Here is a 13,079-nt window from a genome sequence, read left to right as displayed (position 1 = left end):
CTATGCTAATACCAGGTAGTCTCAGAAGTGAAGCATTGAGAATAGTAGTAGAGAAATAAATGGGAGTTTTCTTTTGAGGGAATAAGATGATTCTGGCTATGTTTTTGAAATAAGGCAAAAATACTTACTAATGAATTAGATATGGGGTATGAGACAAAGAGAGGAGTCAAGGATATCTCCAGACACTGGACGAAGAATATTCCTTTCCAGAGACTAAATGCAGAATTGAGAAGGAAGGCGGGCTACCCCCACAAGGGGATACTTTAGCTCCCATGTGCTCATCCTTGCCCTACACTCTACCCATTATCTTCTAGAGTAGTTCAGCTTATACTAGACAATCATGCTGTGTAAGTACATATCATGGGCTGTCCATCACGGGATGTCGTATGAGCTGTGGTTACCAGCAGAGATCATAGTTCTACAAGTTGAAGTGTTCTCTCTGGTGGTCCCCATGTGTACAGGCTATTTGAGCATCTGAAGGTGGTTAGCTCCTGAGGAAAAAAAAACTCCACTGTTTAGAGGATGAATGAATCTCCCAGGGGAAGGATCCATCATAAAGTATTTGCTGTCTCTGCCTGTACTTATTGGGACAATTCGGGAAGTCCACAAGGACAGTCCAAATCATCCTTGTCGTCTACTTCCTGTTGCATTCCCAGCATTGTTCTCATTTTAGAAAGAGCCTGTTAACTATCATAAGTCAAAAAACAGCATTCTGACCTCTGCCCTGGGACTTCCTGATCCTCCTCCTCTTATAAATACAAGGGCAGAGCTGGCATCCTGGGAGCCAGGAAGCAGTGAGCCCAGGAGTCCTCGGCCAGCCCTGTCTGCCCACCAGGAGGATGAAGGTCTCCGTGGCTGTCCTCTCCTGCCTCATGCTTGTTACTGCCCTTGGATCCCAGACCCAGGTCACAAATGGTGAGTCCAGTGAGCTTTCTCCCAGGCGACCAGGTTCATGGTAACTCAAGCTCTGGGACAGAGACACATTGCCCTCCTGTCACTACTCACCCTCCCGACATGGTCATGGTACTCATTTAAAAGCAGCGCCAGAATATAGACCTGGCTCTGTCTGCATGCTTTGGACCCTGGGAGCGGAATATACACATATGGCTGGTCCAATGTTGGGCCAATTACTTCCTTTTTCACAGCAAAATTATTTGATACCTTCCCTTAGCTGACATAGGACTATTAAGTGCTAAATTAAAAGAAGTGTAGTAAAATTACAAATTTGTAGAAAGAAACATAGAATTGTATGATCTTAAAACTGTTACATACCATCTAGTATCATCTATAATATCATTTTGGAGAAGAAATGGAACCAGCCACACAAATGACTCAACCAAGGTCACCTAACCATCATATTTTTTTGTTTAACAAATGCACTTCTAGTACTTCCTATGTACAGGGCAGGCACTGTTCTAAGTGTCTTACAGATATTAACACATCAATTCTATCTAACAACCCTGTGGGATATGTATTAGATAAAAAAATAAAAATGCAAATGTGTTACTTTTGTAGGGAGAAAACAAAACATCAATTTTTATATAGTTTTTCATATTATTATTGACATTTTACAAATGAGAAAACTGAGGCACAGAACCTTAGATAACTTGGTAGATCACACAACTAGTAAGTGGTGGAATTAAAATATGAGCTAATAAGGAAGTAGTTATGGAAAGACAAGGCCATTTAAGATCTTTTTTTTACCTTACCCAAACCATATTGAACATATTAAAATACACCCACATGCCTCATTACATATAATTCATTTAATGTAACCATATAAGAAATAAGTTGAAAACACTAGAAAGCAATTGGGGGACTAAGTTGGCAGCTGAATCGTTATTGCTAAGTCTTTATGTTTCAAAATGTTAAGTAAATATCAACTTTAAAGCTGGCTTTAAAATTATTAATAGTATATTTAATATAATTGTTTAATTATATTAAATGCATATTTAATGTGGTTAAGTTATATTAAAATTATATTTAATATTGTTATTGAATTATATTAAAAGATATTTAATACAGTTATTAAATTATATTAAAAGTGTATTTATTTTTAATATATTAAAAGCTTGCTTATATATTATATTAAAAGATACATGCACATTTATGTTTATTGCAGCACTATTCATAATAGCAAAGACTTGGAACCAACCCAAATGCCCATCAAGATAGACTGGATAAAGAAAATATGGCACATATACACCATGGAATACTATGCAGCCATAAAAAGAAATGAATTCATGTCCTTTGCAGGGACATGGGTAAAGCTGGAAACCATCATTCTCAGCAAACTAACACAGGAGCAGAAAGCCAAACACCACATGTTCTTACTCATAAGTGGGAGTTGAACACTGAGAACGCATGGACACAGGGAGGGGAACATCACACACTGGGGTCTGTTGGGGAGTGGAGGGAAGAAGGAGGGAGAGGATTAGGACGAATACCTGGTGCATGTGGAAGCCCTAGATAATGGGTTGATTGGTGCAGCAAACCACCATGGCACATGTATACCTATGTAATGAACCTGCACGTTCAGCACAGGTATCCTAGAACTTAAAGTAAAATAAAAGTAAATTTAATTAATTTTAAAAAAAGAAAAAGTATATTTAATAGTTATTACGTTGTACTTAAAATATATTTAATATAATTATTAAATTATATTAAAAGTAAATATTTATTTTAATTTATTTTATTTTATTTTGAGATGGAGTCTCATTCTGTGGCCCAGGCTGGAGTACAGCGGCACAATCTTGGTTCACTGCAACCTCCACCTCCCGGGTTCAGACGATTCTCCTGCCTCAGCCTCCCTAGTAGCTGGAATTACAGGCACATGCCACCACACTCGGCTAATTTTTGTATTTTTAGTAGAGACGGGATTTCACCAGGTAGGCCAGGCTGGTCTCAAACTCCTGACCTCAAGTGATCTGCCCGCCTTGGCCTCCCAAAGTGCTAGAATTACAGGCATGAGCCACCGCACCCGGCCAAATTTTAAAGCTAACTTTATTCTGTGATACAGTCAATTGTGGAAATAAACTAACTTTGAGGATTAAAATTAAAAAGAAAGGAAAAAAGTGTAGCGCTTAGTTTCATTTGCCTAACAAGCATAAGGCAGCTCCACAATCCCATTTCCAAAGCACTTGGCGCTAGATAAATTTTGGAATGCAGAATTTCTCAGGTTTTAAAAAGCTAATATGATATGATGCAGCAATTCTATTTCTGGGTATATATCCAAAATAATTCAAAACAGGTACATGAAGAGATTTTTGTACACCCATATTTATAGCAGCGTTATTGATGACGATAGCCAAAACGTAGAAGCAAACTAAGTGCCCATCAAAAGGTTAGTAGATAAACAAAGTGTGATTCATACATACAATGGAATCTATTTGGCCTCGAAAAGTAAGGAGATTCCCTTGAATGTTGAAGTAAGAAAAAATAAAAATTTTAAAAAATTTAAGTAAGGAGATTCTGACACATGCTACAATATGGATGACCATCAAGGACATTATGCTAAGTGAAATAAACCAGTCGCAAAAGGACAAATAGCGTATGATTCCACTCACATGAGGTACTTAGAGCAATCAAATCCACAGAGACACGACCTAGATAGTGGTTGTCAGGGATTAAGGGGAGGAAGAATGAGGAGTTGTTGTTTAATGAATACAGAGTTTCAGTTTCACAAAATGAACAAGTTCTCTGAATGAATGGTCATGAAAATTGCAGAGTTGTTTGAATGTATTTGATGCTATTGAACTGTAATCTTAAAATAGTTCAAAAGGCAAATTTTATATTATATATATATATATGAAACCACAATTTAAAAATGATTTAGTAAAAACTTAAACATATATCGATGGTACTTATTAACCCTGATGAGGCCTGGGAACAATATTTTAATCAAACACAGCAATCTCCTGTAACAAGCACATGAATATTTCTACTAACTGGGATGAATAATGACCATAATAGCTTCATTTCACTTAAGAGGATACTGTGCCACCATATGCGCTGTTGAACACCTCTCTGTTTCCAGAGTACTATGGATTCCAGAAATGTGTAGAGAGACTTGTAGACTGTGTCACATCATGTAGATATTCCACTAACTGAACCATGTTAGATTTTGAGGTTGCTTTTAGTATTTCAGAGTCAACACAATGTTTTCATGTCTACATTTTCAAAAGGTCCCTGAAAAGTCTCAGGGCCCTAAGGGAATAAATGGGCCAGGAGGCAGGCCTAGAACCCAGACAGGTGGTGGTGGTCCAGCTTCAGAGCCTTTCTGCCTCAGGAGGGGGATGAGCAATGGGGTGGGTGGAGATGCTGAAACAATGCTCTCACCCAGTGATTTCCTTCCCTGTCCTGTCTTTCTTCCAGATGCAGAGACAGGGTTCATGATGTCAAAGCTTTCACTGGCAAATTCAGAAGTTCTGGACAGTAAGTGATCAGATACGGCATATATTTAAAAGCAGCCAGCAGGTGCAGGTCTGCACTATGGGATCCATTGTCCCTGTTTACAGTATGGGAGGAGAATGAGAGGGTCCTGAGGGTGGTGAACATCTCCAAGAAAGATCAGGATGGGCTAGGGGAACCCCGTCCATAGATGCCTTCCCTGTTACCCCCTGGCTGCCCCAAGAGCCTGCTCCTTTGGGGCAGAAGGTGCTCTCTGATGCCTGCAGGTGTCTGCAGATGCCTTCCTTTTCTGAAGGAAATGCTCTTGGTCCTGCTGTGGCCCACCCTGAGTGCCCTCAGACACACGGCTCAACTCTGGTGAGGATCTGAAGCAGGGAGATGCCAGCAAGTGCCGGCCACAGAGGAGGAAACATCTCCTCCGAGCCATGTGCCTTCTCACCCTCCACAGTGCTCTGGAGGAGAAAGATTGGTCCTCAAACGACCCTTTCTCTTGTTGCAGGCTTTCACGCTATTAATGCTGACTGCTGCACCTCCTACATCCCAGGAAGCATCCCGTGTTCACTCTTGGAGAGTTACCTTGAAACAAGCAGCAAGTGCCCCAAGCCGGGTGTCATGTAAGTGCCAAGCTCACCAAACACGTGTTGAGGGAGAAGCACTCTGTAGCATCTTGCAGGGAGGACCTGATAGATGGGTGTCCATCAGGGCCCACCCTCTGGATCCTGCCAGGTATGGGGCATCTGTGTCCTTATGAGGATCCTGCAGGGCATCAGGGATGAGACATTCCCAGGGGAAAAAGGGTGGGGAAGGAAGAAGAAAGCAGGCACAAGTCTGCCCAAGGATGCTCGCATGAGTCACTACAGAGTCCCACAGGCTGAGGGGGGTCTCAAGAGGACACTGGCCCTGAGTTGCCATCAGCAGAGAATGAAAGAAAAGAAAGAAAAAACTGGCTGTGTTGACTGGGAAATCTGAGGGGCAGGGAGAATGGGGCCCCCTGTCCCCATGTGCTGGACACACCTCAGTTTGTAACCTTTCTCCCCCTTGTTCCCCAGCTTCCTCACCAAGAACGGGCGACGTTTATGTGTCAGTCCCAGTAATAAGCAAGTTCTGGCTTGCAGGATAATGCTGAAGCTGGCCACACGGATCAAGGCCAGGAAGAACTGAACTTGTCAAGGCGAAGGGACGCAAGTTGCCAGCTACCAACTTTCTTGCCTCAACTACCTTCCTGAATTACTTTTTTAAGAAGCATTTATTCTTGTGTTCTGGATTTAAAGCAATTCATCTAATAAAGAGTTTCTCACTTTTTTTGTGTGATAGGGTCTCTGTCACCCAGGCTGGAGTGCACTGGCACATCTTGCCTCACTGCAGCCTAACCTCCTGGGCTCAAGTAACCCACCTACCTCAGCCCTACAAGTAGCTGTGAAACAGGATGTTAGGACAGAGAAAAGAGACATACAAGGTGGGGAAGCTCGACAGCAACACAGGTTTATTGGACAGAGAAACCTGTGGAGGGGGAGCACCAACAAATGCTGGAGCCCCTGTCCTGCTTCCAGACTGGGACAATTATAGGTCTGGACAGGGGAGGTGGGACAGTGTGGCTAGCTGCCTGGCAGGATATAATAAGTGAGCCACTTCCTGCAGTCAGGCAGTGTGGCCTGGGATCTGTTTGGCAAAATGTTTTTCATGGCCTGAGCCCCCATGGAAGTTTCCTCCCCGATCAGGGTGTGCAAAACGGCAGGGGTTTACTTGATGGCACCAGTTGGGCTAACACAGGAGAGTTCCCTGACCCCCTCACAGGACTTGTGACAGGGGTGTGGCTTGTTTGCAAGGCTGCTGCACACTTAAACCCCTTATGGGAGGGGGAACATGCAGACGGGCAGGTGCAGGAGCCAGGGTGAGTGCTTTTGGGCTCCAACCCCATTGTAGCATCTAGGAGTGCATTACAAGCAATGCCCTTTAGCAATTGCTTTTTGTGGATAGCTATTCCATTCAGTGGAGAGTCAGGGTGACAGCCTTTTATACTCTCTTGGTACCCATGTCCTTGTCTGGCATCCAGGAAGAATCAGGTCACGTCAACTTGAAGGATGGTGAAGGTGGGGATTTTACTGAGTGATGGAGTTGGCTCTCAGAGGAATGGATGCAGGGCTGGAAAGGGGATGGAGTGGGAAGATGATCTTCCCCTGGAGTTCAGCCATCCCGCGGCTTGTCTACTATCCCATCGTCCTCAGCCAAACTCCTCCTGACATTCAGATGCTCCTTCTCTTCTCTCCCTCTCTGCCATGCCATTTTGCTGCTCTGCTGCTCCTCTGTTCCTCTGCTTGTAGAGCTTGGGGGTTTATATGGGCACAGGATAGAGGTGTGGCAGGCCACAGTGGTTTTGGAAAAGTCAACATTTGGGCATGAAAATAGGAATGCTTGCTCCCACTTAGGGCCATGGAATTCCAGGCTTCAGGGTGGGCCTTCGTTGGGGAACTGCCTCTTCTACCCCGGGTATTTCCTTGCCTGTATCTGTATCATTTCCCCCCTCTAAGAGGCCCATCTAATTACCATTAGAATATGGACGATGATCAGTCTTAGCTACTTCCCGCTGATGGGGACATTATTTTGGGGAAAACAGAAGTCAGATTCCTCCCAGAGGTCTATATAAGGGTCCCTGGGGAAGGGGAGTCATCATCCAAGGCTCCAGTTGCCTGACCATTTGGAGTTTGATGACCTCAAACTTGAGAGAATACAACAAGTTTTACAAGGTGTTAAGTATGCATGGGTTAAACATGTGTATTATATAAGGAAATAATCTAGTGCCAAAGATTACAGAAATAGGAAATGTAATATACTAACAACATTGTACCCCAAGCTGTTTCACCTTGGTGAAAGGAATTAAGACTTGTAGGGGTGTGGTTAAATTTTAGAAGAAAGATAACTGTTCTCGCCACATTTGTAGGAGTTAACAGATGAACCTTGGGAATCCTGGGGTTTGTGGGTTTGCATGGTGGCCCTTAAAGCTTCTGCCTCTTTCTCATATTTCCCTATCTTTACTGTAAAAGACCAAGGTAGCCACTTTCAGGAGGTCTCCTAAAGTACTCCCTGATGCCAGGGCCTATTTCTGCAACTTACCCCTGATATCAGGGGCTGCCTGAGTAATAAATTTATCATTTAGGATTAGTGGTCCCTTGACGGAATCAGGACATAGAGACCTATGCTTTACAAAGGACCCTCTTAGCCTCCCCAAGAAGGCAGTGGAATTTGCATTAAATCCCTGGTCTATCATGGATATCTTGATATAGTGAAGAGGCTTAGTTCTAGCCCTACATAAGCCCTCTATTATGCACACTTGAAACTGTCTCCTCTTCCATTCTCCCATCTTGTCATTGGAATCCCATTTAGGGACATTCATTGATACTGCTTCTCTTCCAGTTGGATAATATTCGCCCCCTTTCCTGGGTGCTACATGTGATACAAACCTCATCCCTAGATCTCTCTGTCACTTGCAGAGTGGCCTGTTTCTCAGTGTTAGTCAGGTTTTGGTTCAAAGTAACATCACATCTTCCTAGGAGAGTTCAAATACTTGGGTTAAATTCTGGAAAGCCTCTATATATCTTTCAGGATCATCTGAAAGCTTGCCAACATCCCCCTCAATTTCCTTCAAGTTCTGTAGAGAGAAGGGCACCTGGACCTTACTGGGGCAAATTCACCAGGCATCTGTTGGAGAGGAAAGAATGAGACTGGGGCTTGTCTAGGGTGAGAATTTCTAGAAGGGGGCAAGTGAGAGACTGAAGCTGGATAGGGAGGATGGGGTGGACCTGGAGGAGCAGGGCTGAAGGGAGCTGGTTCCTCTGCTGGGGATACCTCTGGGATCTGTTTGTTTAGTTCCCTGGGATTGCCCCTTGCAGCCTTTCCCGAGATGGCAAATAGGTCTGGATTAATTCTACATTGTCAGCAAAGGTCTGGATTGCCCAGCAAGGTATAGAAAGCCTGCACATATGGGGCCTCAGAGCGTTTGCCCTCACGTTTACAGAAAAGCTGCAACTGCTGGATGGTATCAAAACGAATGGTTTCTTCCTGAGGCCAAGCCAGTCTTTCATAATTTGCCCAAACCTTTGTGCAGAGGGCTCTGAGCCATTTTCCTCCAGAGTCTAAGGGTCAAAGCAGTCCCAGTGGTTCAGGATACACTCCAGAGGAGTATAAGCTGGGAGTAGTGAAGACAGCTGATTGCCCATTCTGAAAGGCAAGAAATAGAGGTGACCCTCATTTCCTTCCCTTCTTTTAGTGATAACTCAGGTTGTGATGGAGAGAAAGCAGGCATCCCCCTTGCCTCTTCTGTCTTTTTGTCCCCAAGTCCTAGGGACCTTGGCAGGTGCCATCCATGGGTGCCAAAGTGGCTTTTATTCATGTTAACAGGGGGGTCTGGGAGGTGAGAACATCCACTCTTACACAGTATGCCCTATTTCCCTTGCTGCCAACAACCTTTGAGCTCCCTGGGCCTCATCTGTGTCATGGAGCACGGCCTCCTTTCATGAAGCAAGGGTTTAGTCAGCAGGAATTGGTCCTTCCCATTTACATTGTGCTTGTTGCCCGGCTTTGGATCCCTCAGATCTGGTTTTCCTTTCTAGGGCCTCAACCTGAAGCCCTAGATTGAATATACCCTGCCCTCTTGGTACCCAGATCCTTGTCTGGCATCCAGGAAGAATCTGGTCATCGTCCAAGAAGACCTGAATGATGGTGAATGTGGAGATTTTATTGTGTGATGGATGTGGCTCTTATGGGATGAATGGGGAGCTGGAGAACGGATGAAGTGGGAAGATGATCTTCCCTTGGAGTTTAGCCATCCCGCAGCTGATCTCCTCTTCAACCGTCCCCAGCCGAACTTCTCCTGATATTCAGATGCTCCTTCTCATCTCTCCTTCTCTGCCACTGCCGTTCTTCTGTTCCTCTGCTCATGGAGTTTGGGGTTTAAGATCTGCCTCTTTTCTAAGATCCTGCCACTTCTCTCTTTCCTTTGGGTAAAAGTAATATTGGCTCTCTTTCCCTTCATGGAGGTCTAGCTGTCAGATGGACACAAGATAGGGGTGTGGCAGGCCAGAGTAGTCTTGGAAAAGGCAACATTTGGATACAAAAACAGAAATGCCTGTTCCAATTTAGGGCTGTGGGTTCCCAGGCTTGAGGGTGGGGCATTTACCAGGGAACTGCCCTCTTCTACCCAGTATTTCTCTGCCTCCTGTCCATATCAGCTGGGACTACAGGTACATGCCACCATACTCTGCTAATTCTTTTTTTTTTTTTTGAAGAGACAGGATCTGATTATGTTGCCCAGGCTGGTCTTGATCTCTTAGGCTCAAGCGATCCTCCTGCCTCAGCCTCCCAAAGTGCTAGTATTACAGGTGTGAGCCACCATGCCCAGGCTTTACTTGAATTTTAAGAGGAAAAAGAAACTAAAGGAATTACTGAACTTTGGATAAGCATTATCTTCAAAACAGGAGACATCATAATACAATTTACAAAGCTAAAAATATTACTCATCCAATTTAGATTGAATATGCATCAAAGATGTATTTAACTCATTAGTGAGAGAACTATTAAAATAGTTCAAAAATCATTTGAATAACAGAGATTTGTATAGTTTACTGGGGATGATGTTGTGAAATAAGTTTGTTAAATTAGAGCACACATTATTACCCTGTGGATAGGGCAATAGAAAAACCTGTAACTGTGGGATTATCTTTTTTAACAGACACAAATCATTTGCATCTGGCTACACACACGTTTATAATTTAACATATACTTTCTCAGAATCTGGGGCCTGATCAATGGTAAACAGAAAATCAATCAAAAGTTCATTCCCCTACGGATTTAAGGAATCCCAGGGAGGGCCTTTTAGTCAACATTGTAGTATGACCTTGAAAACCGTGCAGTCATCCTTTTACCTACTTCTTTCTTTTTTTTTTTTTTTTCCGAAACAGAATCTTGCTCTGTCACCTAGGCTGGAGTGCAGTGGTGTAATCTCGGCTCACTGCAACCTCTACCTCACGGGTTCAAGCGATTCTCCTGCCTCAGCCTCCCTAGCAGCTGGGATTACAGGCACCAGCCACTATGCCCGGCTAATTTTTGTATTTTTAGTAGAGATGAGGTTTCACCATGTTGGCCAGGCTGGTCTCAAACTCCTGACCTCGTGATCTGCCTGCCTTGGCCTCCCAAAGTGCTAGGATTACTGGTGTGAGCCACCGCGCCTGGCCCCTTTTACCTATTTCTAAGTTTTTTATTAGGTGTAAATTTAGTTTGCGGGGCAAGTTATTCGAGTTACTGGTGGCAAATCTGTACAGGTCTGCAGCAACCTCAATTCTTCCCTCCTCAGGAGAAAGAATTCAAATGAGGAGCCCAAGCGAGAAGAGACTGAGGAAGTGTTAGAGCAGGAGTGAAAGTTTATTAAGAAGCTTTACAGGTCGGGTGTGGTGGCTCATACCTGTAATCCCAGCACTTCGGGAGGCCTAAGTGGGAGGGTCACTTGAAGTCAGGAGTTTGAGACCAGCCTGTTCAACTTAGTGAAACACCATCTCCAATAAAAATTAGCTGGGTGTGGTGGCAGGCACCTGTAACCCAAGCTACACGGGAGGCTGAGACAGGAGAACTGCTTGAGCCCAGGAGGCAGAGGTTGCAGTGAATCGAGACCATGCCACTGCACTCCAGCCTGGGTGACAGAGTAGGACTCTATCTCAAAAAAAAAAAGACAAAAAAGAAGAGAAGAAGGTTTAGAGCAGGAATAAAAAGAAAGTAAAGTACGTTTGGAAGAGGGCCAAGCAGAGACACTTTGGAGGTCAAGTGTGGGGTTTGACCTTTTGAATTGGGGTTTTACATGTTGGCATACTTCTGGGGTCTTGGGTCCCTTCTCCCCTTATTCTTCCCTTGGGGTGGGAAGCACTAGCGCAACGCCCTGCTTGGGAGGGGAGCATGTGCAGTGTGTTTACTGGAGATGTATGCATGCTCACTTGAGGTGTTCTTCCCTTTACTGATAGAATGCCCCCAGAACATCCTATACGAGTTAAATGCCACCATTTTGTCTTTTGGTGCGCATGCGTGAGCTCACTCACCCAACTCCTGGGATCTTATCAGGAAGCTGCTGATGACCAGTTTCAGGTTTTTTCTATCTATAGGCACAGCCTTTCCCTGGTGCTAGCTGCAACCAATTATTATTCTAGAGAGACAGTTAACAACCCCCTGATCATCACCTTATGGTCGCCTGACATTTCTGGTTGGGAGGAGCCTCTCCTGCCCTGTTTATGTATGACTAGCTACCTACAGTAACAATTTGTAAGAGATTTCACCTCTAAACTTAAAGAACATTTTTCTTAATTTAGTTTTCCACATTTAAAGATGTAGTTAATATTACTTACATATACATCTCTATTAAAGTATATAAATGTATATGTATAATTAGTACACCTTGGAAAACTGTCTCATAAAATTCAAAAGACAGCACTGAATTCTAAACAATTCTAAACAACAACAAAGTATTTTTTATTTGAAAAACATGTTTAAGCTCTATGCTTACTTTTAGTGTGACTTGTCTAAGAAATCAATAGGAGAAAACTGATTAATAACCAAATAACCTTTATAACACTGAATCACAACTGTGTTAGAAGAACACCCCGAGAGGATGATAAAAGCTTGGAATTATTATAACCCTAAAGAAAGTAAACACAAATTCACATTACATCTTATCTCTTCCCTACTAAAAGAGCTAATCTTGAAGTGTTAACTACAGTTTAGGACACAGTGTTTTGGCTGGGTGTGGTGGCTCACACCTGTAATCCCAGCACTTTGGGAGGCTGAGGTGGGAGGATCACTTGAGCCCAGGAGTTGGAGGTTACAGTGAGCTATGGTTAAGCCACTGCATCCCAGTCTGGGTGATAAAGCAAGACCTAGATCAAGAAAAAAATTTTAAAACAAAAATAAAAACTCTCTTTTATCATTCGCCCAGATGACACAACATTGTCATTTACTTAATATTTAACCCATGATAACCTCATGTAGATTCTTATTTTCCAACAATTTTTAATGGACCTTGTTAAATCAACTTTAGCCTAAAGCTACCTTCTCACTTATTTTAAGTTCAGCCTAAAGGTTTCTCTGTACATAGTGAACTGTAACCTGAATAGAGGTGTAAACAGGCTGTAACCTACTCTTGTGCCAATCACTGAGTTTTGGCCAATCAAAGGGGGCCAACTATTCAAACCATGTTTGAATAAGGTAAACGCCCAGCTGTAATACATTCAGCTGTTTCTGTACCTCACTTCCGTTTTCTGTGATCACTTTTCTTTTTCTGTCTATAAATCTACCATGCGGCTGTGCTGGCGTCTCTATGAACCTACTCTGGCTCAAGAGGTTACCTTATTTGCAAATTGTTCTTTGTTCAGTTAAACTCTGTTAAATTTAATTTGGCTAAGGTTTTTAACAACCTTTTCTCTTATTAACCAAGAGAGAAATACTTGTCTTCCTTTCATTATCATCATTCTGCATTTGTACTTGCAGACTCACACTGTTTGTTTTATGGTAATGAAACCAACTTTGCAAAAATTATAACAGTGAGAAAACCGTGACAACGGGAAGATCTGATCTAGCCCACTCCCTTCTTGCCTTTAGCTTTCAAGCTTCCAGACATTTAGTTTATAGTTTAAATG

The 13,079-nt window shown here is 43.2% G+C and overlaps 1 protein-coding gene across 1 annotated transcript; it reads left to right on the top strand.

Moving 5' to 3' along the window:
* Window positions 1–765: 765 nt before the first annotated feature.
* LOC126938396 (C-C motif chemokine 23) lies at window positions 766–5,712 on the top strand. Its single transcript, XM_050762509.1, has 4 exons — window positions 766–915; window positions 4,375–4,434; window positions 4,910–5,024; window positions 5,460–5,712. Exons 1-4 carry the CDS (start codon window positions 840–842, stop codon window positions 5,569–5,571), a joined length of 363 nt encoding a protein of 120 aa, XP_050618466.1. The 5' UTR covers window positions 766–839; the 3' UTR covers window positions 5,572–5,712.
* Window positions 5,713–13,079: the final 7,367 nt, after the last annotated feature.

This window comes from Macaca thibetana, chromosome 16, assembly GCF_024542745.1.
Source record: "Macaca thibetana thibetana isolate TM-01 chromosome 16, ASM2454274v1, whole genome shotgun sequence".
In the NCBI taxonomy this organism is placed as follows: domain Eukaryota; kingdom Metazoa; phylum Chordata; class Mammalia; order Primates; family Cercopithecidae; genus Macaca; species Macaca thibetana.
This window is presented reverse-complemented; position numbering and strand designations above follow the sequence as displayed.

Coding starts and splice junctions, on each gene's coding strand:
- LOC126938396 (XM_050762509.1), top strand. CDS start 840: ATGAAGGTCTCCGTGGCTGTCCTCTCCTGCCTCATGCTTGTTACTGCC. Junction 916..4,374: donor CCAGACCCAGGTCACAAATG/GTGAGTCCAGTG, acceptor TCTTTCTTCCAG/ATGCAGAGACAGGGTTCATG. Junction 4,435..4,909: donor AAATTCAGAAGTTCTGGACA/GTAAGTGATCAG, acceptor CTCTTGTTGCAG/GCTTTCACGCTATTAATGCT.